The sequence below is a fragment of the Fistularia commersonii genome, chromosome 7, assembly GCF_037954325.1.
Source record: "Fistularia commersonii isolate RoL2024-O1a breed Wild chromosome 7, RoL_Fcom_v1.0, whole genome shotgun sequence".
In the NCBI taxonomy this organism is placed as follows: Eukaryota; Metazoa; Chordata; class Actinopteri; order Syngnathiformes; family Fistulariidae; genus Fistularia; species Fistularia commersonii.
In genome coordinates, this window is record NC_141290.1 from 2,281,473 (window position 1) to 2,308,614 (window position 27,142).

Below are 27,142 nucleotides of genomic sequence, written 5' to 3' on the forward strand. Positions count from 1 at the left end.
CCGGATCGAGCCGACTGACGGCGGTGGGTGGAAGCCCGGGGACGTGCGACGCAATCCGCCTCTTTTCTCTCCACTTCCTGGTCCTCCTTCTCCCCAGGTTAGCTAACAGAGAGAGAGAGAGAGAGAGAGGGAGGGAGAGAGAGAGAGAGAGAGAGAGAGAGCCAGACGACGGCCGCTCCGGTCGGGTTGGGACGGCGATGAGGACCGGGATGATTAGCTAGCTTGTACCGAGGACGAGGCGTCGGAACCCGGGTTATGTCTCGGAAGAGCGGGGACGCGGAGCCGCTGCTCGCCGGGGAGCACCGGAGACCCCCGGGGCTCGACTCGGATGAAGGTAAGTGGGTTAAAATCTTAATGTTTTAACTTTTAAATCGCATACAATTCCGCCGAATGTCAATATATTTTAAAGCTCCCAGGCTCCAGCTATGCTGTCATTCAGCCCTACACGGACTTTAAGTAGTGGTTCAAAAAAACTGGCTTAAAATTATATAAAAATGGGGTCAGAATGCGTTATTTATCCATTATGACGCTGCATGAAGAACACCACAGGTTCTTCTGACTGGCTGGAGATGAGGAGGAAGAAGGTGCTTTTATCTGAAAGACAATAAGTTTTTCCGATGCAACTTCACAAATCGAACTGTGGCTGCATGCAAAAAAAAATGTAAATGTGCAAAAATAAATACAGATCCTGACACGACCCTTGTTCTTATTGTGGCAACCGGAACAAGTTTCTCATCTGGTTGCAACATTAAGATAAGAAAGTAGGTCCAGAAGCCAAGAGATGATTTGACAGAGGGTTGAGGACAGTGTCGAAAGAAATTGATCAAACTTGCAGAAGGCCGGTTTGTTTACACGAACCCAAAAGGGTCACAGTATGTTTGTGTTAAACAAAGGCATGATAATAACACAAAACTTAGATAAAGGTCGTCTCGATGTGACTTTCACATACATCATGGGATGTTTTACCTCTTAATTTTGTATTTATTAAACTTTCAAAGCACAGGTTCGGCTTGATTCATTCTTTTTATTGGGAGTCATGAGCGTTTTTGAGAGGCACATTTTAACTTCCTTTGAAATGGTATTTTTACTATTGCTTTCATAATATGCGTGTTAATTAAGACAGTGGTAACATAAGTTCATCTGAGACCTCACAAAAATGTCATCTGACATGTCTGAAGAGACGAAGAGCTATTCGTCTACATGACTTTGTTTTGCTTTCGACTGTTTTCAGATGAAATCAACTTCGGCGGGAGCGCTCCTCGTGGCACGGACGAAACATTAAGAAGATTAACATACGAGGAAGCTGTGGAAGAAACGGGTAATTTAGCGACCGAACACGAACTCAGCAGGATGAATACAAACAGAGATTTCGGATCTGGTGTTATTTTCCTCAGGCTTCGGCCTTTTCCACTGGCTTCTGCTGCTGGTGTGCGGCTGGGCCAACGCCAGCGACGCGGTGGAGATCCTCTGCGTGTCCTTCCTCCTGCCGACGGCTCGCTGCGACCTGCTGCTGAGCTCCTCCGACATGGGCCTGCTGACCGCCAGCATTTTCCTGGGTCAGTCCATCTTTCGGATCATTAGCGCTTTTTTTCAGCTGAACGACAAAATCATGCAAACCTCCTGACCCGCTGACGCAAATGTTCAACGTGTAATCTAATTTTACCGTTTTTTTTTGTGTTTTGTTTTTATGAAGAACTTGAAAATAGTTTGACTAGCCTTAGTTACAGTATATTTTGCTAATATATATTAATTTTTCTTATTTACTTTTGAGTAATGCTTTGGCACTGCAAACAAAGCATAAATTGCGAATTGTTTTTTTTTTAAATTTTTGTAAAGCATTTATTTTGGTATATGTGTTAGGGTCATGTTTTAATTCAGATTCATAGAATGATACTTGGTTTAATGGTTTACCTAAGGTCATGCACTAGTGTATTAGTAATCATTTTCTCTATTTACTGCATTTAATACTACCTAAAAAAAAACATTTTCCTTATACCTTTAGGAACATAATTGAAATCAGCACGAGCTAAAACATTTAAATGTACAGCGATTTACCATTTATTTGATTACTGACATTGACTCGATTTAATCATTCATGTAAAACTTGGAAATGTTGATCATTTTTGATTATTTACATTTCACCTCACATGCAACATCATTGACACAAGAGCATATTATCATACCAACAAAGTGTTGGTCAAAGACAGTACAAAGTATAGTCGCTGCTAAAATTGAATTAGCTGGCAGTTAAAAGTCAGGAAATGATATAAAATATACTTTAAATACATGACAGTGCACCGTTTACTCTGTGCATGAGTTTCCCGACCGTGAGAACGGTGGCAATTGAGAACAGAAACTAAATGGCTCGTGACATTTAAGAAAAGTCATCTGGATGTGAAACAGATTTAGTATTTTCAGACTCGTCTTATTTATGCGTCTGTTTTGCAGGGATGATGGTGGGCGGCTACCTGTGGGGCTACCTGGCGGACCAGCGGGGGCGCTGCAAAGTGCTGGCCACGTCCCTGGCGGTGAACGGGCTGTTCGGCAGTCTGGCCAGCCTGGCGCCCTGGTTCTGGCTGTTCCTGTCGATGCGACTCATCAGCGGCGTCGGGTCGGGACCCTGTTTTGACAAGATCGCTTTCGCGTCACGGTCGTCACGAGAAAATATCCCCGCCTTATAAGTCGCTCACCGTGGTGTTCTCCTTTAATTCCCGCAGGGTTGGCGGCTCCATACCCGTTGCCTTCTCCTACTTCTCAGAGTTCATGCCGCGGAGGAGGAGAGGCATGATGATCAGCGCTCTGGCGACCTTTTGGATGGCCGGAAACATCCTGGCCGCAGGTGGGGACCTACGGGGTAATCAGACAAACTTTAGGGTTAACTGGAGGGCACGAGGGGGAGCATAGCAATCGAGAGCAGATCCGATAATTATAAATATCCATCCTGCACTCACTAGCTGTCATTGGGCGAGAGGCGGGGTACACCCTGGACTGGGAACATATGTAGACAAACAACATATATAGACACACACACTCATTCGAGGCAATTTTTCCAATTAACCTGCATGTTTTTGGACTATGGGAGGAAACTAGAGAACCCGGAGGAAACCCATGCAGACACAGGGAATTCATAAATATACACTGCTCAAAAAAATAAAGGGAACACTTAAAAAACACATCCTACATCTAAATGAATGAAATATTCTTATGAAATACTTTGCTCTTTACACAGTTGAATGTGCTGACAACAAAATCACACAAAAATAATCAATGGAAATCAATTGTATCAACCCATGGAGGTCTGGATTAGGAATCACACTCAAAATTAAAGTGTAAAAACAAACTCCAGGCTGATCCAACTTTGATGTAATGTCCTTAAAACAAGTCAAAATGAATCTGTGTTGCTTCCTGAGTGGACACTATGATTTCACACAAGTGGGATGGACTTGGAGTTACATTGTGTTGTTCAAGTGTTCCCTTTATTTTTTTGAGCAGTATATAAATGGTAAAATAGAAATAAGATACAAAATAAAGTGTAAAGGTAAAATAAAAATAAGGTGAAAAAAAAAGAGTGTGATTTAAGGTGAAATCTGAATATGAGAAAAAATAAAAATAAAGTGTAAATAAAGGTATAATAAAAATATGATAAAAAATAAAGTGTAAATAAATGTGACATAAAAATATGAAAATAAATTGCAAATATATGTAAAAAAAAAAAATTAAGTAAATAAAGGTAAAATAAAAATATAGTAAGGTAAAATAAAAATATGATAAAAATAAAGTGTAAATTAAAAGAAATAAAAAAGTCAATAAATGTAAAATAAAAATGAGGTAAAAAAATAAAAATAAAGTAATTAAAGGTAAAATGAAATGATAAAAAATAAAGTGTAAATAAATGTAAAATAAAAATAAGATGGAAAAGATAAAACAAGTTGAAAGTAAAATAAAAATAGGATAAAAAATAAAAGTGTAAATAAATGTAAAATAAAAATAAAGGTAAAAAAAAATTAGGTAAAAAAAAATTTAATCAAAGGTAATATGAAAATATGAAAAAAAAAGTGTAAATGTAAAATAAAAACAAGATAAAAAAATAAAAATAAAGTAAATTAAGGTCAAATAAAAATACGCTAAAAACAGTGTAAAATGAAAAACAGTGGAGTCCAGCATCTTTTAACAAACGTCCATCTGCAAAGATTAGAAGAAAACTACAGTGATGAAACCGCTAATGACGAACGACCGGCAATCCTGTAACGCACCGCTGTTGTTTGCCGTCGTCTCCGGTCCTCAGGCCTGGCCTGGCTGGTAATTCCCCAAACCTGGATCCATTTTTGGGTGGGCCGGCTGGAATTCCAGAGCTGGAGGGTGTTTATGGTGCTGTGCTCCGTCCCCAGCCTCACCTCGGCCCTCCTCTTCCACCTTCTCATGCCTGAAAGCCCCAAGTTCCTAATGGAGGTGATGAACCGCTCCGCAGCCCGTTGTGTGTTTTCCCAGCAGCCGCCTGATACTTTGCACCTCGTGTTTTTGACAGGCAGGCCGTGAGAAAGAGGCCGTCCACGTCTTCCGCTTGATGTTCAAACTGAACGTGCGAGGAAGAGGGAAGACTTTCCCGGTACGAACCATTCCTGCCTGATACACAAATTTCAATTTTCATCCATAAACAGTCACATTTGTGTGTTAATTTCGCCTCGCAACTCCTCCCCGAAAGGACTGCGCTTTGTTTTCCGCCAACAAACGAAGCGATGACAAGGATGACGGAAAAGCCTGGTGTTCACGCAAGCAACTGCTTGGCAGTATTTTAAAAAAGGTAACATCAACAAAATGTGACCGATTGGTATATTCTCCATTTATAATGAGAAGGAGACAGAAAAATGACGAGAAAAAGAATTATATTTGAGAAACTTGGAGCATAAGTACGCCTTTTATGCACCATTTCAGGTGTTTTTGTACTTTTTGCAGGCCTTCAAGCCCGTTCATAAGATGTTTAGCGGCACGCTCAGAGCCAGAAGCTACGTCGTGCTCGTCGTCTTCTTCTGCATCTCCTTCGGGTGAGAAATCACTCGACCTTTATCTCCCGTCATTCATTCAGCGCGGTTGTTTACAACTTGAGGAATATAATTTCGTGGTGCGTTACTCAAGCCAGTAGTTTTTACCTCCGCGGCTTCAAATGGTAGCTTGAGATAAAAAATGTTATCTTCTTTAAACAGAAATCATGGAACTGAACTGCACTAACCGCCCATTTTATGTGACTTCAATGCAACTTATGAGCATGTTTTTCACCCCTTATTCCTTTTGAGTTTCAGTTGAAAAAAAAAAACTCTTTTAGGAAACTTTTCCAAGGGGGTTAAGTTTTACCAATAAGACGTTTTTTAAGACAAACATCCAGCTGACCGAACAAGCAGAAGATTTGGAAAGAGAAAAAAAAAGCCTGTATTGTTTATAACTGCAAAGTCTGACAGGATAAACTCTTTTCCTGAACCTTTAAGATAAGTGTATCTCCACTGCTGACTCAAAAATTATAAAGGATCTTTTTACATTGGCCAGGACTCCCTTGAAAAAGAGGTTTTTAATCTCAATGGGACTTTCCTGGTTAAATAAAGGAGAAATAAAATTAAAAAATGAAACGTTGAAAAACATCTCTATCCCATTAAGAATCTTATCGAAGAAATGAGTAGCATAAATCTTACTGGAAATCAAAAAAGTGGGCACAAAATGAGCAAATGTTCTGAAAACGTATCTAATGTGTGTGTGTGTGTGTGTGTGTGTGTGTGTGTGTAGATACTACGGGCTGTGGATGTGGTTCCCAGAGTTGTTGAAGAGAATGGATGAAGGCCGTTCGCCGTGTTCTCATGTGACACCTCCGTCTCTTCTGCAAAACCAAAGTTGTTACCCTGTCAAGACAGCAGGTGGGTGGGAAGTAAAATAAAAAAATAAAAATTAGGAGTTGGCGAAATTCATTTAACGTTGTTAAAACGGCAGAGGAAAATATCCCTGAAAACATATATGAAGATAATAATAAAAAAAAAAAGTAGAGAGTCTTGTCAAACGTAACTGACTGCTTGAAGACAATACGATCAATAATGAGTAACGTGATTATCTGCGAAAGATTAAAAAAAAAAACCACAAAGCAACTGGAAAAGTAAAAAGTCCATAAAGATCGGGTTTAATCTTTGCAAAATAAAAAAAACATAATGCCCGTCAAACCAGTGATTTCTCTCTGTAAGAGGGGGAACCTGCATATCAGCTCCGGTTATTAATGCAACTGAGTTTGTCTAAATATGAAGGTGTGTGTGTGTGTGTGTGTGTGTGTGTGTGTGTGTGTGTGTGTGTGTGTGTGTGTGTGTGTGTGTGTGTCCTGCAGTCTACAAGCAGGGGTTCATCATTGCCCTGTCAAACCTCCCAGGAAACATCTTCACTATCCTAGTGATGGACTCCACTGGAGGGAAGGTGCTGCTCTGTGAGTCTTTGCTTTCCATTGTATTCTCATTTTTCACAGGTTAAATATTGTGTAACTAATATCTCCAAAATAAATAAATGTTGAAAATATATTTTAGAAAATGTGGAGATATTTCTCTCGATTTTTAGCACCAGGGAAAATACTTTTTGGAACTTGTCACTTGTGGAATAAGGTGATAAATCACCAACTGTTTTTTAAAATGATTTAACCGGATCAGTGTAACATTTGTAATTTTTATCTTTTTTCAAAATATATCTTTTGAACTATATTGAGGAAACATAGATACAATTTTCATTCTATTAAGAATAAGAATAACTTTATTTATCCTGGAGGAAATTGTTGTGCCAGAGTTTCAAGTAAAACATAACAATAATAAATAATAGTAGGAAGGAGGGAGAATAAGAAATACAAATAAAACCATAAAATGTCAAAGTCAAGGCTATAAAGTGTTTTAAGGTCTTAAAAAGTACAAAGATTTGAAGATTGGTGATTTATCACCTTATTCGACAACTGACAAGTCTTTTTTTTTTTTTTAATGATTCAAGTAGATCAGTGAAACTGGTGTAACTTATCTCTTTTTTTCAAAATATTTTTAAAAAAGTGGTACATTTCTCAGAGTTTTCAGCACCAAAGGAAAAATGTGATTAAAAACAACGGGCGAAAAACAAGGTTTCTTTTTTTTTTTTAAAACAATTCAAGCAGATTAAATATGCGTTAAAATAATTTCAAGTGCTTGCAGATAAACTCCTCTATGCACGCGAGCAGATCATCGTGTTAAGATAAGATAAGATAAGATAAGAACAACTTTATTAATCCCGAAGGAAATTGTTGTGCCAGAGTTACAGAAAATATAACAGTAATAAATAATAAAAAGAAAAAGGCAGAATTAGAAATAAAAATAAACTATAAACTATAAAGTGTCTCAGTGAAACTATAAAGTGTCTTTGAAACAAGTGATAAAACTGTAAGTGTCTTAGTAACAAGTGAGGTAAGGAGTGCACAATAGTATGATAAAAGGAAAAATTGTAGTGTAGCTGTTATGAAATGAAATATTGCACAGTTCTGAATATTGCACAGTTATTGTGATCTATGTTCTGTATTTTTGGAGGGCTTCTTGATTCGCTTATTTTTCAGATAACCGAACGCCGCTTAATCCGTCACGCTTTGTTGTCTCTGCAGCCGGCAGCCTGCTCGTCTCCAGTCTGAGTGTGTTCCTCATCTACGTGGTCCAGACCAGCACGCAGAGTTTGATCCTGTCCTGCGTGTTCAGCGGCGTGTCTGTTATCGCCTGGAACGCTCTGGATGTGCTGGGGGCCGAGCTCTACCCGACCAAACTACGGTAGCTAAGCTTCACCCCAGACTAAAAAACTATACAGTGATCCCTCGCTAGAACGCGGTTTACTTTTCGCGGTTTCGCTACTTCGCGGATTTGCATGGTGCATCGCGTTCTGCATTCTGATTGGCTAAAAAGTCACTCCGCTTCTTCTCTACCTGTGCGTCAATAAGGTCGCAGTTTAATATGTACACGTACGTAAAACAGTTTGCCAAATTTACATGACGTACGTGCAAATTCTCATGCAATTTCGAGTTTCTCTAAAACCCATAATGTTGACAAAACGCTCTGGAGCGACAAAAGCGCCTGCGGCAGGAAGATGCTATCTATGGCAGATAAAGTTAAACTTCTGGACGTGCTAAGGGAAGGTAAAAGCTATGCGGCAGAATGAATGAATGAATCTTCCGTTCGTTCCATAAAGAAGGAAGAAAAAAACATAAGGACGGCAGCAGCAAGAAGTTTTAATAAGGATGCAAAAAAAGGTTGCAACTGTCCGCAATTTTTTTCATAATCATTTTTAATTTTCTCCCGTTTAATCCAATTACTCGGGTCGCGGTGGGCGGTGCTAATCTCCCCAATTTGAAGCCTTCTGTTCACATTGATGATTAAAATTATTATATGACAGTACAGTAGAGAAGTTATTTGTTGAAAAAAACATTTCTAAAGTACAGCACTTTTATTTGTGAAACAAATGATTGAGCCTGTAAAATGGTTTGTTCTTTCTTTTCAATGTATAAGACACTTTATAGTTTCACTGAGACACTTTATAGTTTATAGTTTATTTTTATTTCTAATTCTGCCTTTTTCTTTTTATTATTTATTACTGTTATATTTTCTGTAACTCTGGCACAACAATTTCCTTCGGGATTAATAAAGTTGTTCTCATCTTATCTTATCTTAATAGAGTATTTAATTGTATAATAATCGTAAAAAAAATATAAAAGTTTCTACTTTACAGATTTTGCCTATCACGGGTTCTTTTTGGAAAGTAACCCCCGCGAAAAACAACAAATACTGTATATATTTTTTTGTCTATCAGAATCTATTCTCCAAAACAATTTGAGATGCAGAGCAGTCGCACCAAAAGCCTCTGGGTTTCGGTTGGCGATAAAGGAGCCGGAACTACCGAAAAGTAGTCTTGGCTACAGAGCTTTTTGGATTTATCATCCCCGACAGCTGTTTTTGAAACCGTTCGCTCGTGAAAGGATTTCTATACTCACCAAGACGATCGGCAGCTGGCAAGGCCGCTTCTTCGCACATCTGGGAGAACTTGTCATGCAAAACAGGGGGAATAGAAACACAACGTACATTGAATTGGGACGTTTCAATTTAAAATGTTCAGTTTTAACATCCAAACATCCAATAGCAGTATCTGTAAAAATTTAGGATTTAAGATAAGAACAATTTTATTTCTCCCGAAGGAAATTGTTGTGCCAGAGTTTCAAGCAAAACATAACAATAATAGATAATAGTAGGTTAAATAGGTTAAATATTGTGTAACTAATATCTCCAAAATAAATAAATGTTGAAAATATATTTTAGAAAATGTGGAGATATTTCTCTCGATTTTTAGCACCAGGGAAAATGCTTTTTGGAACTTGTCACTTGTGGAATACGGTGATAAATCACCAACTGTTTTTAAAATGATTCAACCGTTTCAGTGTAACATTTGTAATTGTTATCTTTTTTCAAAATATATGTTTTGAAATATACTGAGGAATCATAGATACAATTTTCATTCTATTCAGAATAAGAACAACTTTATTTATTCCGAAGGAAATTGTTGTGCCAGAGTTTCAAGTAAAACACAACAATAATGATAAGAAATACAATAAAATATAAAGTGTCAAGGTTAAGGCTATCAAGTATTTTAAGGTCTTAACAAGTATAAACATTTGAATATTGGTGATTTATCACCTTATTCAACAACTGACAATTCTTTTTTTTTTTAAATGATTCAAGTAGATCAGTGTAACTGGTGTAACTTATCTCTTTTTTCAAAATATAAAGTGTCAAGGTTAAGGCTATCAAGTGTTTTAAGGTCTTAAAAAGCACAAACATTTGAATATTGGTGATTTATCACCTTATTTGACAACTGACAAGTCTTTTTTTTTTTTAATGATTCAAGTAGATCAGTGTAACTGGTGTAACTTATCTCTTTTTTCAAAATATAAAGTGTCATGGTTAAGGCTATCAAGTGTTTTAAGGTCTTAAAAAGTACAAACATTTGAATATTCCCTTCGGCTAAAGGAAGAGGAATTAAAAAGTCTTTCGATCATTTGAAAAGATAATCGTGAAATGTTAATATCTTTAAAACAATTTGCCGTGTCTTGTTTCCTTCCAGATCGTCAGCTTTGGGGTTTTTCACCGGCGTGGGCCGAGTGGCCGCGATCTCGGGGAACCTGGTCTTCGGGGGTTTGGTGGACAGCAACTGCGCCGTGCCGGTGCTTCTGGTCTCGGGTTTGTTGCTCACCGGAGGACTGGTGGCGCTGCTGCTCCCGCAGACCCGGCAGACGGAGTTGACCTGAACGCCGAGAACATTCAGGAAAACATTCCCCGCTCTCACATCTTCAGGACCTCCTGCAGGATCTGGATCTCCGTGCCTTATGTTGCCCTGCGCTGATGTTTACAGGTTGCTCATTTCCAATTGCACCAAAGGCAAATGGCTAAAGAGCAGCAGATTTATTTTATCCCGTGTGACTCCGGTCTGAAATTTGCAAAGGTCTTTTATTAAAATTATGCAACCGGGCACAACATATATATATATATATATTAATGTACTAACTTGAAATACTTTTAATATTCCGCTCAGACGCTGAACTTGCTGGTACACTGTCGCTGAAATGATGTTATCATTTGTTACTAACAGATGTTGTCTCTTGATTTTAAATGTCTTTTTATGATTCATCATCATTCAAAGTGTGAATAAAGTGTTTCTTATTAAAAAAAACAATTCTTTGAAAGATAGCTTTGAATAAGGCTATATCCCGCATTAGCATTTTTAAGCAATATAAGAATAAGAACAACTTTATTTATCCTGAAGTAAATTGTCGTGCCAGAGTTTCAAGTAAAACATAACAATAATAAATAATAGTAGGAAATCGTATAAACAGTAAAAAAAAAAAAGAATAAGAAATACAAATAAAACTATAAAGTGTCAAAGTCAAGGCTGTAAAGTGTTTTAAGGTTTAAGTAAAAATATACAATATGATGATTTTGTAGTCTGTGAATTACACCTGATTATTTTTCTAAAGACATGATTAAAGATTACTGCTTTGTTTTATTCGTTTTTTGAAATAATTCATTGCGGATAACTTCTTGTTTGTGCTGCGCCGCCTCACCTCCCGCAGGTGTTCCCTGCTAAGCTAACCAAGCTACGCCGGTCCACTTGTCCACAAGCACGGAAGCGGCTAACGGTAGCTGCGTTGGACAACCGGCAGCCGTCGCTTCAGTGCCGCCCGAAGATACGCCGAACGCTTATTTGCTCAGATTTCCAAGATAAATTGAGATGGAAGGCGAGAATCGTCGAATTTAATCCAAGAGTACTTATAAAAACCGACCCGTAAATAAAAGCTAGCATGGCTATGCTGCTGCTATTAGCTGCGAAGCTAACTATTCACCCAGCTAGTCTGTCGGTTAAACAACACGATAAAGGGATAAACTTCCACAAAATGAACACTTAATGGTCCAAGTTCAGGCTGATAAAGCTTTTTAACATTTCTTAGAAGGTTTAATTCTTAGACTGACCTCTATCTGTCTTAAAATGAGCGTCAAGCTAACGGGACCTAACCTATCCCTTCAAAATTGATCGAATTGTCCTTTAATGTATCGACTTCTCACAGCAGGAGCCTGATTCGTATCCTTCTAAAGTGACAAAGTTCACAAAAACACACATTATATTTGTGTTTTTATTCGTATAATAAATAAAACTTGTAATACTTCTTGACCACACGTCACAACCAAACACAGGGTTCGATGCCTCCATCCAGAACAAATCCTCCGGATTCTTACATTTAAAAGAACATTTCTGACACCTTACATTCTTTATATATCGCGACTGTAAACGACATAAATGCAAAAATATAACCAGTTTCGCCTCTTCGTTTCCACTCCACGGGTTCAAACCTCTCGACTGCAAAGATACAATAAATGCATAAATAAAAATACACGGATGGTGCGACAAAAGCGCTGCCACTGTAAAATCAAACTGTATTGAAAGGCATGAGAACAGTGAAGGAAATTAAAAAGAAAAATATCACAACATGTTTATTCTCTTGAGCATTTTCAGCAATATAATTTAAGTGAGTAGTTCGGACAGAACTCAGGAATAAAGAGTAAAAAAAAAAAAAAGAAATGTAAACATGTTAAGAAGAGGCTTTAAAGAGAAATAAATTAAATAAAAAAACTAGCTATTTTGGTGGAGCTTTAATCAAAGTTCTTTGGAAAAAAAAAAAAAAACATCAACAACAAACAGGGGTTTAGGTGTTTAAAAACTTCACACTTTCTTTTGTGTTTTTGCAAATTTTGCAAGAAAATGTCGGTAAAACCCATTCATCTTGAAATAAAGGTATAATTATTCAAGTTTGTGGCCTCCGGCGACTCTGCAGCGCGCCGATCTTCTGTCTCAGGATTAATAAATATAACTTTCAGTCTAAAGTAATTGGTGACACTCACACACACACACACACACACACACACACACACACACACACACACACTCTCGTTGCAATAGTACTGTATTATATTGATATACACAGTGACATTTAGACGTCTTTGCTGTTTAAAAAAAAAAAAAGTCGACCGTGCCGTGACCAACGCGCGCGCGTCAACGAGCTGATACGGCTAATATTTCAGAATTAATCTTTTCTATTTCCGGGATCGGGGAGTTAATGGCGCGGTTTTTGACTGCCTTCAAATGACTCCTCTTCAGCCACTCGATATAACCTACGAGGGGAATTTACACTATCGCCTACAATCCATTATCTACACTTTAAAAGTCCGGAGGAGGACGACGGGTGACGGTTTAAACGAGCCGATTTGTATTCATTGTGCAACTTAACAATAATTCTTTAAAATCATTCTTTCACGAGCGGGAAAACGACACTTTTATTAACAGAGCGGTTGGTGGAAATGATCTCGGCGACACCGGGAACACCGACTCAACACTTATATCCATATATTCGTGAGATGCGGACAAATTATAAGCTACAAACTGCTCTATTTGTATGTTTTTTGCGATTACAGATGCGTCAGTGATCGGTTGATTGATACTTGTGGTTTCGAAGCCTAGTATTGAGATGGTTTTGTGCTCCTCAAGAGATGTTGTGATGTGACGAAGAATCCTCTGAAACGTTCTGACGAACCCCGAAATGTAAAAATCCGCGTCTCTAACGGCAGGTTTTGTTGTGGGGGAAAAAAAAAGCGACAGGGAAACAAGGGAGAAAACGTCCGCAACAACGGACGATGACGCAATTATTTCTCAATGTTCGCCGGGAAGTGTTTTGCGATTTGTAATTTTCTGTCGAAAATGACAAATTTTCATCCATTTAACTGGAGATGGTAATTTCGTAAATTTACGATTGGCTCAGTGATTTTTTTTTTTGGAGGCTCACCGCAGCACAGGGGCGTCAAACGTACGGCCCGTGGAATAAAAATACAATTTGAAAAAAAATACATAAAAATCATGAACTACGTTTTTAAAATTAAAAATGCAGTTCCTATATTGTCCGCTAGGGTTTTAGTCAGTGTTAGCAACTTGCTCACAACACTATTTGGCTCAGAACTTACAGCAAATGGCAACAATGCGGCTTCTGGGTCGGGAAATAGCATTTTTCGGTGCCACTGTGAGACTCGCCGTGACGAAAAAGACGACAAAATGCACGGAGAACTGAGAAGATGTAACTGAGATATAGTTTTGTTGCAATTTGCACTTACTTTTCTCCTTGAATCTCAGGTTTGTCATGTCATTTTTATCATTAACCTGTTCTCCTTGACGCTAAAACAAAGGAAAAAATTTGGACTAAGTGTTCCTTCTAGGTAATTACGCTACGATTTTACTGGTCCGTTATGTGGCCAAAATGAGTTTGACCCCCCCGGGCTTCAGAAAGTCATACTTTTCCTCATCGTTCCTGCGTTTCTTCGCACGTTTCTTAGTCTTTTCTTGATCAGCCCGGCTTTTAAAGAGCATTGATAAAGAATTTCTCCCGGCTGATGTAAAAAGTGATCAGGTGTTTCGTGAAAGGACTTGGCGTCTATTTGAAATCATGTCTATTAGGAAATACAGGTGTCTATTAGAAATCGGATAAAATGTTTATTTCCTGTGTTAATATCGTCAAAATGCTTTCCCTTCGCGTAATATTTCGCAGCATATTAGGCCTCTGCACGCCCAAGTTAGCCGGATTCCGTCTAAGACGCTAAATTCTATCTTATAAGAAATAAATAACTACTAAATAACTAACCATCTTTAGTTAGTTGTTCTTTTGAGAACGCACAGTTGCGGCTATTTTTTTCAAATTCGTGAATTGATTCTTCGTGAATGGGATTGACAGATGAGGCTGCTGCGCCCCGACATCTGTCCGCACAACCTGGTTTCATTTTGGCGTCTCGGGTGGAAAACAAAAATAAAAATAAAAATAAAAATCGCCCGACCTCGAGCTGGAACTTGGTGAGATGTACGCAAAATTAGCTTGTTTTCCCTCCACAAATATCTGTATTTCTGGCTGACGGCATGTAAGAGAAAGTTAAACGGGGTTGTTTGATTGTCATTGACGTGCTGGCGAGGGGATGCGGTGGCTCTTCTAAAACGGGAAAAACGTGTTTTAATGGAAACGGTCGTCGTCTACGGCAGGGGCGGAGGAGATGCTACACATCGGAAAGGACCCGGACGGCGAGCGGGAGATCAGAAGGCGAACGTTACTGCGTCAAAGCCAGCAGGATGTCTTTCACCAGCATGGTGCCGATCACCATTTTCTCGCAGTTGACCGTTAGCTGCGCGCCGCCGTCGTCTTTGGTGGCCACGGTCACCAGCACCAGGCTGCCGCTGGTCACCGTCCTGCCGGCGAATCTGTGGACGGGGTGATCAGGAGGCGGAAGAGGAAGACTGAGGTCAAAGGTCAGAGCGGCCAAGAAGCAGAAGTGAAGACGAAGCCACAGGATAAAGAGGCAGAGAGGAGACGGATTAGCTGACAAAGTCCAGACAGGTGGATCTGTTTTTCCGGCGCTTTCGGACATTTCAATCGGAGAACCAGGAAGGGGCTCAGTTTGTTCCTGCGTGCACGTTAAACTTTAAACCACGTATGCCAAACTCAACGCCTGCGGTGGGATTATATTTTGCCCGAAGGATAATATTTAATGACAGTCCTCACTTGACGACATAGTCGGTTAACAATAACTCAGACTTACGACTTTGACGGGTATTCCTTTAACGAAAACAACATCTCGAAGGCACGACTTCGATGTTTATGCGGCGAGTACGTTGGCAGCGCAGTCGAGAGCGTAAGTGAACCCAATCGTAGCCGTGCACGATAAGTTGGGCAGTGCTGAGATCCAGATAGCATCTTCTCTCACTCAGTCACCGTTACCGTCCTGTACTTTAACTAGTTACCTCCAAGTTTTCCTACTTTCAATGCTTTTTATCCCCTGAAGATGTCGGAAAAAAGAAAGGCAACTAGTAAGATAAGATAAGATGACAACTTTATTTATCCTGAAGGAAATTGTTGTGCCAGAGTTTCAAGCAAAAACATAAAAATATAGATAATAGTAGGAAGGAGGGAGACTAAGAAATATAATAAAATATAAATTGTCAAGGTTAAGGCTATCAAGTGTTTTAAGGTCTTAAGTACAAAGATTTGAGAGATTTAAAACAGTTAAGATTTAGTACATGAGAAAGGTAGTAAAGTCCAAACAAGCGCTAGCAGCATGGGTAGGCTAGCCTGCTAGCTAGACTGTATACTACTTTTATTTGACGATTTGTGTCGGCATAAAGGGAATCACTGGTTGGAACGGATCGTCGCCGTTAAACTAGGAGCGACTGTGCAATTACGAATATTTTCAACGGAGCTGAAGCTTCATATTTACATCAACGCTTGGAATTTTCTCTAAAGCTAACGAAAATAAAAGCAGCATTAGTATTTTGCAAATTGCGTTCCTGATGTGACGCACGGGAATGAACGTGCCTTCGAAAAATTTGGAAAAAAAAATTTGGGGGCGACGAACGCGTCGGTATGTGACGCCGAGTGTCAGTTGACACACTGGGATGTGGAATGTGTTGCTTATAGAGACGTAAGGAATACATCCAACCGATTTTTCATGTACTTAATGTTGTTGCTGAAAGGCAAGAACGTTTGTCAGTTCAAGGTTTGAGCTTAAACCAGGGAGCAGAAAATGGAGCTGTAATATGTTTCCTTTGTGTACTTTAGTCTTGCTACCACAAGGCATGTTGGATGTTTCTTTGAAGGAAATTCTTTTTTGAGCTGTGGAAAAATGTTGTCATTAGAAATTACCCGGGAGATGCTGCAGGTAGAAATTCCTGCAACTGATTTTTAATTGATTTAACGTTTAATATAACGTTTAAAAGCTCTGTTGGTTTCAGGGTCAATACGTGCAACGAGTTCATTTCAACACGTTTTTCAATAAACATTAAACTTAATTCTTAGATTTAGTTTAAAAAGTTTATTAGGACAGTGTATAATTACATTAAGCACAGAGGCAGAGATGTTTGTACCAGATTGTAGCTCATAGCTAATTTCCATCTGTAGTCCACCTAAACTAAACTAAAAATATGTGCATGAGGTTCATTTCAATATGTTTTTCAATAAACATTAAACTTAGTTTTTAGTTTTAGTTTAAAAAGTTTATTAGGACAGTTGACAATTACATTAAGCACAGAGACAGAGAAGTTTGTACCAGATTGTAGCTCATAGCTAATTTCCATCTGTAGTCCAACTAAACTAAACTAAAACTTTAAACTAATATGTGCATGAAGTTCATTTCAATATGTTTTTCAATAAACATTAAACTTAGTTTTTAGTTTTAGTTTAAAAAGGTTATTAGGACAGTGTATAGTTACATTAAGCACAGAGGCAGAGAAGTTTGTACCAGATTGTAGCTTATAGCTAATTTCCATCTGAAAATCCAAGTAAACTAAACTAAAACATTAAACTAACACGTGCAACAAGTTTATTTCTTTTCAATAAACATTAAACTGCTCCGGCCCTTGACTCGTACAGATTTTTAAATTTTGTCCCAATGTGAATCATATATTTAAAATAATAGTGCACTTTACTGTTTCATTTGCACTCCATTGTTATTGTTGGGATTATGAGCAACATCTCCTCCATTCCTCTGCACGACCAAAACACCAGTTAAGCCGATTTCCACTTACATCTCCATACGTCAGCGAGCTACCGCTAACCAACGTCAATTTTTTTTTTTTCCCCCCAAAGATCCATGGGGGGGGAAAAAACCTACCTGCATTCGTTATCCGAACCACAGGGGACTCTGCTGAGGTTGGCGGCGGCCGTCACCCTCTGGACGATGAGGTGTTCGTTCCTGCAGTTGACGTCCAGGGTCAGCTTCTCCGTGATCTCGTTCATCCCCATCAGCTGACCTGCGGGGCGACAGGGCGAGCGCCGGTCAGATCTTTCGCAATCGAAGACTCCGGAAAGTTGAAAATGTAAAAAAAAACGACAAGTGTTATTCTGCTTTTCGTTCGTGTTTCTGAAATGAAAATGGAATCGCGGACTGATGTGATATTTCGACTTATATTTAGAAATGACTGACATCTGCATTGTGTTGCTTATTGGTATAAAAACCCTACATTTCTACAAAATAAATTGCGTTTCTTGGACGAAACTACACAAGCTACAGTTTTGTTGTTTGTTTCAGAACTATATATTTAATTTCAATGGAAAAGATAAAACTCTACTTGATGCACGAACGGTTCTTTTTCTTGTCGTCCGACAAACAAAATAACACATTGTTCTTTTTCACTTTTCAATATTGGGATTCTGCGTAATAGAAGATGCACTGACTCTCCCTGGTGCGACGATATTATCAATCTATTACCGTCATTAACACGTTTCTGCGAGTTATAGTGACAAAAAACTCAAAAAAAGCGCAGCAAAAAAAAAATTGCTAGAATAAAAGAGATGTCATTTCAGCAAATAGGTATACAGTATGGGTTGGCGATACTGTATGGTTGGGATTTTAGTGACGTCCACAAGCATCTAGTCTCCTGTCAGATTGATGAAACTTGTAGTCCATCAATGGGAATTGATCTGGAATGTCCAAACGCTTTGCACTGAACGCTGCTGTCAAAGGATTTCCAGGTTTTCTGGCTCGTTTGTGCCCACGTTTATCCGAAAAAACTTCCAGGGGGAGGGGGATGTTGTGCTCAAAGAAAAAGGAAAAACTATAAAAATGAAAACGGTTGATGATGTGCAGGTAAAAGCGGCCAGACAGACAGTCAAAGTACAGACGTCGACGCAGTATTTGTCTGTTTGACACGATTCCGACAGCAAGACCAGAAAACCTCTCGTCGTTCAGTGTTTCGTAAAAATAGCTGGTTAGCGTAGCGCGATGACCGGCTAGCCAAACTAGCTTGCCACGTGCGCTGCGATGGGAAAATTGCACCAATTACAAAACGTGAAACGGCGTGATTTTTCAACAAACACCGAGTGCGGCGATTTCAGACATTAAAGTAAGGCTTGTTCTCACAAAGTAGTCTTGTCCATCATGGGCTAGCATTCATTGTGCTAAGCTAACCAGCGGGAGGCAGGAGTCTAACTTCACTACAGCGGCACAGCAGAGAATGGCGTCCGTCACCTTTTCGCTTCGTCTTCCGACATTTAGTGCGATCGACTCGACCCGAGAGGCGAGGGACGAGCAGCTTTTATGTATAAATAATAAAAAAAGCTGTTTTTCTTTTCTGTCAAAAGCGATTCAAGTCGTACCTTGACTTAGGAGTTCAATCCGTCCCGTTACCGAGCTCGTAACTCGATTTGTAGCAAATCCAATTTCTCCAATAATAGAAATTGAAGCACTATTGACCCGGTTTTGTTACGTGTCTTTAAATAAGACAAAATTTTGTCATTGGCAAATAAAATATAAAATGATAATGACACATAAAGACAAAGATGCCGGTTTTTCATTTGGTGCTCCGTCACTTAAGTTAACTTACTGGCCACAAATTTAATGCTACAAAGTGTTGCTAAATGTAACTTGCACACTTTGCTACACTTTATGGCTAAACTTCACTTATTGACGGCGTGAACGCCGCTCCTTTCTTTAAAAAGACAAAACCGTCTCCCCGAACGGCTTTGAATGACAATCTCTGATGCCTTTGCCGTTGACGATTTACACCAAACGACGACTTCTCCATCTTTTCACGGACAAGTCGACACACACACACCCCGCTAATGTTTTGCGATGATTTTCGCTAGGCTAACTAGCGACGGGCTAATGAACCAGATCCCAAAAAAACTCGTAAGTTGATGCCTCTTCCACCGACATTGTTGCTATATCTTAAGTTTTATATGTACATACATACATATATAATTTTTCATTTTTTTTATTTTATTCTTCGCAATTTTGATGCTGTTGCCCCTCAGGTACAAATTAAGTTTTTCTGATTGCGATTCTGCCTCGTTTCGGGCGGCGCGTCCCGCTATTTTTCAACGCTACTTCACCGACAGTGACGACGAGTCATCCCGCTCGCTCCTGAAGCCAGAAATCCGCTGAGAGACGGCTTGCGTCTCGAAAAAGCGCTCGTAAGTCAAGGTTCCACTGTTGCTGTGTTACAACACCAGGCGTCCGGCGGCCGCGTGTTTGGCTAACAGGACAGCGCGGTCATTCATTGCCAGCGGTTTGAAAAGCGACTAGCGACAGTGAGGGGTGTCGGGGATGGTGAAAACAACCCACTGCTGTCCTGTGTGTTTTTCTGCTGTTGCTTCGGGTGAAAGGGGCAACCGGAGGAGTGAAGACGGGGGTCAGTGGATGAGCATTTCCGGTCATTCCTGGCGGGGGAGCGTTGTGAGAGCAGGTGAGACTTTTAGCGGCTATAGACCTTTAGATGCAGTCGCTGTCGGTTACTGAGGCGAGGGAACAAGACGTGGGGAGAGGAGGTGGCGGTCGGGGTGGGGAGGTGATGTGAGGTTAGCTAAAAAGGCGGGGTGGGGGAAGGGGAAGGGGAAGGGGGCGCACAGACGGCTGGGGAGCAAACTTACCTGGACTCTGTAAGAGCGTCTCTACGGGGGAGGAACGATGGATAACATGACACATTTAAAGAGTCACTATGAGTTAAAGGTGTTAGTCAGGATGCACAAATACCAGAATCATGCTGGCGCGGGACATTTTTCTGCGGCGGCGGATGTTTTTTTCCTGTCCGTAGTTGTGTTTTTTTTCTATTTTGGATAGTCCGGCACGTGGGATGCAATAAAAAGACAAACTTTCAAGTTTCACTTATTGAAATGAGCGTTGCAATAATCAGTTGCTTTTCCCCTGGAGAAGTTCGGATCGTAACAAATCGACAGCGCTCGTTGTATCCCATTTTGGTTTCAGAGCTTCGCAAATGACCTCCGCGAGACCGGGTGTTTCAGAGACACGACGCGATGATCGCCGGACCCATTCAAACTAGTATTTCCGTCTCACCTTGTTCCTTCTTGAACTCGTTCTCCGTCATAAAAGCCGGTTTCATCAGCTCTCCGACGGGCGGCTGGATGGACACGAAGAACTTCCTGGTGTGAGTGCTGGAGGAGGACACAGATCACGGCGGAGGTTGTGTTTTCCTTTCGACAAGGCCGGTTGCGCAACTATTTATAAGGGAACTCAGTGCTTCTCCCACCAACTGCTTTCGGTTGTTTGCTAAAATTCCATCGAGGTCGATGCGAATGAATACGACGAAACGCGAAAGAGCTACAACTGCAGTGCACGAGGTGGCAATAAGAAGAAGAATGCTATGCATCACTGATAGCCGCATAAGAGCGTGAGGCTTGTCAGCTGCATAACATTGGTGAATGCTGTAAATATATTACCCATGGAGATTTAAACATAGCAGGTGAAACACTAAAAAGTCCTCGTCCAATCAGATTACAATACAGTGATCCCTCGCTATAACGCGGTTTACTTTTCACGGTTTCGCTACTTCGCGGATTTGCATCGTGTTCTGGATTCCGATTGGCTAAAAAGTCACTCCGCTTCTTCTCTACCTGTGCGTCAATAACGTCGCCGTTTAATACGTACACGTACGTAAAACAGCTTGCCAGATTTACATGACGTACGTGCAAATTCTCTCGCAATTTTCTATAAAACCCATAATGTTGACAAAACGCTCAAAAGGGCCCAAAAGGCAGCGGAAGATGCTATCTATCGCAGATAAAGTTAAACTTCTGGACATGCTAAGGGAAGCTAAAAGCTATGCGGCTGTAGGTCGGCATTACGGAATGAATGAATCTTCCGTTCCTTCTATAAAGAAGGAAGAAAAAAAACATAAGGACGACAGCAGCGATAAGGTCGCCCGCAAGATCTCCGCAATTTGAAGCCTTCTGTTCACATTGATGATTAAAATTATTATTTGATGTAAACTGCATGGAACGCATAACAGCAAACTTACGACTTCAGACAGACCGATATCTTGACAAATGGGCACCCATTAAAAAATATTTGGAGAGTTGAAGATATTATCTCTATTTGACTGAGTTAGATGTTTTTTTGTGTTTTTTTTTTTAATTTTATTTTTTTAGTTTTATTTTATTTTTCGCTTGCTATTGAGGAAATTAGTGACCTATAAAGAATATTGTATAATGTGTATCTTGTTATGAGGTTTTGTAAGAATGTGTTTGACTCTGTTAAGGAACCTGTTCTAATAAAGGTTAAAAAAAAAATAAAAAATATTATTTGACAGTACAGTACAGAAGTTATTTGTTGAAAAAGATGTTTCTTAAGTAAAGCACTTTTATTTGTGAAACAAACGATTGAGCCTGTAAAATGGTTTGTTCTTTCTTTTCGATGTATAATAGAGTATTTGATTGTATAATAATTGTAAAAAAAAAAAAAAAAAAAAGGTTTCTACTTTAGGGATTTTGCCTATCACGAATTCTTTTTGGAACGTAACCCCCGTGAAAAACAAGGATATACTGTATTACATTTGTGCCACTCGTGCTTGATGGTAAATTCAGGGTTCATCTGACTTTCAGAGGGTATCTTCTCACCACAGCTGGAAGTTTGCCGCTTGCGTGGAGTCGCAGAAATCGATGCCCATCACGGCCGCCGCCGTCTCGCCCGCCGGCAGCAGCTCTGCCGACAGCGCGGGACGGAAAAAAATGAAAAAGCGTCAGCGGCTCGAAGGCGAGTAAGATTTAGGACTTTTCAGCCCTTTTTTTAATGTCGTCGGATTCGGCGCCGCCCGGCAGCCTCATCGCTCACCGATCTCCGCAAACTCTTTCACCCTCATGCCCGACTGCAGCTTCACGTCCTCCATGTGCAGGTTCTTGGTGTCGGCCGAGGAGCTGTTGGTGAACTGGACCTGCACGGCCACCATGTTGGCGTCGGGGCCGAAAGGCTGTCGGCTGAAGCAGTACTCCACCGACAGACCCTCGCCCGTGATGCGGTGGAGCAGCTCGTAGTTCTTCAAGGAGCTGGAGGGTGAGATGGCCTGCGGAGGGAGGAGAGGATGATGAAGAACTCTTGATGGGAAAACAAAAACATCCTATACGAGACGTTTGTCCAGGGGGGGGGGGGATTCAAAATTCAAGTCTCTGATCTATGTCTTGAGACGAAACGGGCCGGCGGTTTGGAAAATAAATTGAAACCTGCAGCGCGGATGATTTAGTTGTGGGCCGAACGGCAATCTGCAGAGAAATGACCTGCTGCCTCTGGGATCTGATTTTGTTTTCGATATTTCTTCATGTGTGCCCTGAACTTCTTGCAGTTCCTAGAAATCTTTCTCTGTGCGTTGGTAAAGCAGGGGTTGTGGACCTTTTCAGCTCCTGCTCCGAGGAACTCATAGCTGCTTGGTGATTTTAGGAGCTCATAAGCCACGGCTGCTAGCAGAACCTTAGCTCAGCGTCATTTTTAAAAGCTGTTTTGGATCACTGGTCATTTGTTATTGTGGCAAAATGGACAGAAGCAGTGAGAAACGGAGCGACGAGGAGGTCCGAGCTCTTCTGTCCTGCTCTGCCACAGAGGGGTTTCCAAGGCGAGCAGAGGAACATCTACATGTTGGACCAAAATAAGTGAACAGCTAAGATCTGATAGCCTTCTTCTTCTTCTTCTTCTTCTTCTTTTGGCTTTTCCCTTCAGGTGTCGCCACAGCGAGTCAACTTTCTCCATCTAACCCTATTCTCTGTATCTCCCTCTCTCACACCAACTACCTTCATATCTCCTCTCACTACGTCCATAAATCTTCTCTTTGGTCTTCCTCCAGACCTCATGCCTGGCAGCTTCACCTTCAGCAACCTTCTACCTGGATCTTCACCATGGTTTGGACATGAACACTCCTTCGTTCATGTCCAAAACATCTCAATCATCACTTTGTCTCGGTCATACATGTCCTGCACCCCTGTGACAGATTCTTCTTCTCCTTTGGGCTTTTCCCTTCAGGTGTCGCCACAGCGAGTCAACTTTCTCCATCTAACCCTATTCTCTGTATCCTCCTCTCTCACACCAACTACCTTCATATCTTCTCTCACTACATCCATAAATCTTCTCTTTGGTCTTCCTCCAGACCTCCTGCCTGGCAGCTCCAGTTCCAGCATCCGTCTACCAATATATTCTCTATCCCTCCCCTGTCCATGACCCGACCATCTCCGTCTGGCTTCTCTGACCTTCTCTCCAAAACATCTAACATGTGCCGTTCCTCTGATAGACTCATTCCTGATCCTCTCCATCCTGGTCACTCCCAAAGAGAACCTCAACATCTTCATCTCTGCAACCTCTAGTTCTGCCTCCTATATTTTCGTCATTGTAACAGTTTCTAGTCCATGCAGCATCGCTGGTCTCACCACTGTCTTGTACACCTTTCCTTTTATTCTGACCGATAGTCTTCTATCTCTTCGTACCCCAGACACTTTTCTCCACCCATTCCAACCTGCTTGGACCCGTCTCTTCACCTCTTTTCCACACTCTCCTTCACTCTGGACTGTTGACCCCAAGTACCTGAAATCCTCCAGCTTCTTGATCTCCACTCCCTGTAGCCTCACCGCTCCACCCGAGTTCCTCTCATTCACACACATCTATTCTGTCTTGCTGCGACTAACTTTCATTCCTCTCCTTTCCAGAGCATACCTCCACCTCTCTAGATGTTCCTCTACCTGTTGTCTGCTCTCACTACAGATCACAATGTCATCCGCAAACATCATGGTCCATGGAGATCCCTGTCTAACCTCATCTGTCAGCCTGTCCATCACCATTGCGAACAAGAAGGGGCTCAGAGCTGATCCCTGATGGAGTCCCACCTCCACCTTGAACTTCTCTGTTACCCCTACAGCACACCGCACCAGTGTCTCACAGCGAGCATACATGTCCTGCACCAGACTAACATACTTCTCTGCCACTCCAGACCACTAAGATCTGATAGTCAATTGCTATTATTATTCCCACCATGCAGAACATGAGTTCTGCAGCAATTCCACCTCAATGTTGTCCACGTCGTCGTCTTCTTCTCCTTCTTCTCCTTCGGCGTGGAGCTTAATGTGTGCGTCACACTACCGTGATCCCTTACTGCATGAGAGAAAGCAAAGCTAAAAGCTTCCCCTGGCGATTCCTAGACATGGAATTCGAAGCTTCTTCTCCAAAAGCTGCTGATGTTCCAACCTAAATGTGATACTGAGAAGATTCTTTGCTTCCCAAATGTGGTTGGGTTTGACGAAGAGATGTCCGACGTGAGATGACGGTCACTTACGGTCGGGGAGAGGACCGTGTCGGACAGAGAAAGGCCCTCCAGGTCGGTCACCAGGCTGTTGGACAGGAAGGTGTTGACCGGCGTCACTTGGGGAGACGGAGACGGTTCGACTGAGAAGACACAAAGCGCAAACATACGGTGGAACCTGGAGGTTCTTCAAAGGAGATTACATGGATTCACCGATCTCTCGTCAGTGCGGTTGCCATGACAACAAATCAAGTCGTCGTGAGGTTTCAGAGACAACGTCCTTGTCTGGAGACCTCGCCGAACGTTAACGCGGGGATGGAAAATGAATCGACTCACAATCGTCAAGGTCCAGCAGAGACATCTCCTTCTTCTCTCTCTTGCCGTCTTTCTTGACGGGCTTGGAGGCGGGTTTGGACTCGGCTGCCTGGAGGAAGACCGGAGACGGCGGACCAGAATTTTGTGTTTGCACAAAAAAAGTTGAGATTCTTCACGGGATGCAGAAGAAACTCTACCTTCTTCTTCTTCTTCTTGAGCTCCGCCTCCGACTCGGAGTCTTCGGAGTCCGAGCGGCTGCTCTCCGAGTCGCTCTCCTCCTCTTCCTCCTCCTCCTCGGACTCGGATTCCGAGTCACTCTTGCGTTGTTTGCTCTTCCTCTCCTGCTTCCTCTCCTCCTCTTCGGTGCTCTGCTCGCTGGAGACGGAAACATTTGACAAACAACCGACGACGGGTCGGCACAGGTTAACATGCAACCATTCAACCGTTCATCCTCTCGCAATTCTGCATCGTTGGGTTCAACAATGAATGCAATGATGCGTTTTTGGACTGTAAAAACGGACCTCCTTTTGGAGAGGTTTTGGCGAGAAGGTCAGAGATGGTTGGGTCAGATACAGAGGAGGGATAGGGAATGAAGTGGTAGACGGATGCTGGAATTGGAGGTCTTGAGTGAGACCAAAGAGAAGATTGATGGACGTTGTGAGAATAGGGTTAGATGGAGAAGGTTGATTCACTCCTGAAGGGAAAAGCCCAAAGGAGAAGAAGAAGAAGAAGAAGAAGCTAAAACAAGAACCCGATGCTGTTGAGAAGTTGGTATTCGGTTGTAGTTTGCAGACGTCCAGAGGTTCAGACGACAACCGTCGCTGTGGCGTCGTCTTCTAAACATCTAAACATTTTACAGCTGGATCTGATTTTCATTTCACGTCCTCTGATGTGCAAACATAGCATCAGTAGCATTAAAAGGTGATCAGCTAGATTAAAACAAATAAATGATGCTTGAATATCAGGCCGAAAATATGTTGTTTTTTTTTTACATTCTTAACTCCAAAATATCAATATTAGCTTCAAAAATCCCAATCCTCTCTGAGTTGTCTCTTACTGCGCGGGTATCTTTCATTAAGAGCAACATCACGCTACCTTTCACTTTCCTGGTTAGGCTTCTTGAATTCTTTTTTCTTCTTCTTCTTCTTCTTCTTGTCCTCCTCCTCCTCCTCCTCGTCCTCCTCGTCCTCCTCTTCCTCCGACTCGGAGCCCCGGTCGCTCTCGTCGCTCTCCGATCCCGAGCCGCTCTCCTCGCTGCCGCTGCCGCTCTCCGAGCCGCTGGAGGAGTACGACTCTGGGGGAGGAAGAGAAGGTTTCTGCCGCGCATCGAGAGGGAAATCTTTGCACACGAAAATATGCATCTTGGGAATAACGGAAATAAAAATCCTGACGTCGTTAACTCATTCATTGTCTGTATCGCTTATCCTGCATTCGATGTTATGGGGACGCCGGATCCTATCCATGCTGTGATTGGCCAAGAGGTCGGGTTCACCTGTCAATCACAGGGACGCGTAGAGAGACGACCAATCACTCACTCATTCACACATCACACAGACACACAACCATTAAGTCATATAGAAGCATGCAATCATTCATTCATTCATTTACACATCATATAGACTCATCATATAGTAACTCACTCATTCACACGTTGCATGGAGATAAACCAACATTCACACATCACATATAGACTCAACCATATAGACTCACATATATAGACTCATCATACAGTAACTCACTCATTCACAGGTCACACAGACATACAACCATTAAGTCATATAGAAGCATGCAATCATTCATTCATTCACACATCATATGGTAACTCACTCATTCACACGTTACATGGAGATAAACCAACATTCACACATCGTATAGACTCACACATATAGACTCATCATATACAGACTCACTCATATAGACTCATCATATAGACTCACTCATATAGACTCACACATATAGACTCATCATATAGTAACTCACTCATATACTCATCATATAGACTCATCATATAGACTCACTCATATAGACTCATCATATAGACTCACTCATATAGACTCACACATATAGACTCATCATATAGTAACTCACTCATATACTCATCATATAGACTCATCTTATAGACTCACTCATATAGACTCATCATATAGTAACTCACTCATATACTCATCATATAGACTCA

The 27,142-nt window shown here is 41.2% G+C and overlaps 2 protein-coding genes and 1 long non-coding RNA gene across 14 annotated transcripts in view; 1 reads left to right on the plus strand and 2 right to left on the minus strand.

Annotated features, from left to right (window-relative positions):
* The first annotated feature begins 2 nt into the window (after positions 1-2).
* Positions 3-10,734, plus strand: sv2 (synaptic vesicle glycoprotein 2). 2 transcript variants are annotated; one of them, XM_086149095.1, is made up of 13 exons: positions 3-334; positions 1,232-1,318; positions 1,395-1,556; positions 2,449-2,611; positions 2,718-2,839; positions 4,286-4,449; positions 4,526-4,606; positions 4,703-4,801; positions 4,954-5,042; positions 5,773-5,900; positions 6,356-6,451; positions 7,631-7,790; positions 10,129-10,734. In XM_086149095.1, exons 1-13 carry the CDS (start codon positions 256-258, stop codon positions 10,310-10,312), a joined length of 1,614 nt encoding a protein of 537 aa, XP_086005221.1. In that variant the 5' UTR covers positions 3-255; the 3' UTR covers positions 10,313-10,734. The 2 variants fall into 2 exon arrangements, with proteins under 2 accessions (XP_086005221.1, XP_086005222.1); XM_086149096.1 differs by lacking the exon at positions 7,631-7,790 and having other exon boundaries at positions 122-334; positions 10,129-10,453.
* Positions 1,839-2,847, minus strand: LOC147232327 (uncharacterized). Its single transcript, XR_015106342.1, has 2 exons — positions 2,691-2,847; positions 1,839-2,620 (listed from the first exon to the last, which is right to left on the minus strand). It is a non-coding gene; the product is annotated as an uncharacterized LOC147232327 (long non-coding RNA).
* Positions 10,735-12,664: 1,930 nt separating the features above from the next.
* The window catches only part of ap3b2 (adaptor related protein complex 3 subunit beta 2), a 59,703-nt gene continuing 45,225 nt past the window's right edge, over positions 12,665-27,142 (minus strand). For 6 of the 11 annotated variants that reach the window (XM_086149104.1, XM_086149102.1, XM_086149103.1 and 3 more), the window contains 10 exons: positions 26,059-26,257; positions 25,161-25,338; positions 24,985-25,072; positions 24,682-24,791; positions 22,206-22,434; positions 21,992-22,076; positions 20,433-20,530; positions 20,009-20,029; positions 17,253-17,391; positions 14,560-14,847 (listed from right to left, as the gene is read on the minus strand). In XM_086149104.1, the coding sequence (XP_086005230.1) occupies positions 14,697-14,847; positions 17,253-17,391; positions 20,009-20,029; positions 20,433-20,530; positions 21,992-22,076; positions 22,206-22,434; positions 24,682-24,791; positions 24,985-25,072; positions 25,161-25,338; positions 26,059-26,257 (1,298 nt within the window). In that variant the 3' untranslated portion in view covers positions 14,560-14,696. Of the gene's footprint in view, positions 14,848-17,252; positions 17,392-20,008; positions 20,030-20,432; positions 20,531-21,991; positions 22,077-22,205; positions 22,435-24,681; positions 24,792-24,984; positions 25,073-25,160; positions 25,339-26,058; positions 26,258-27,142 lie in introns of all 11 variants that reach the window. The other 5 variants (XM_086149106.1, XM_086149108.1, XM_086149105.1 and 2 more) reach the window with 1 other exon arrangement.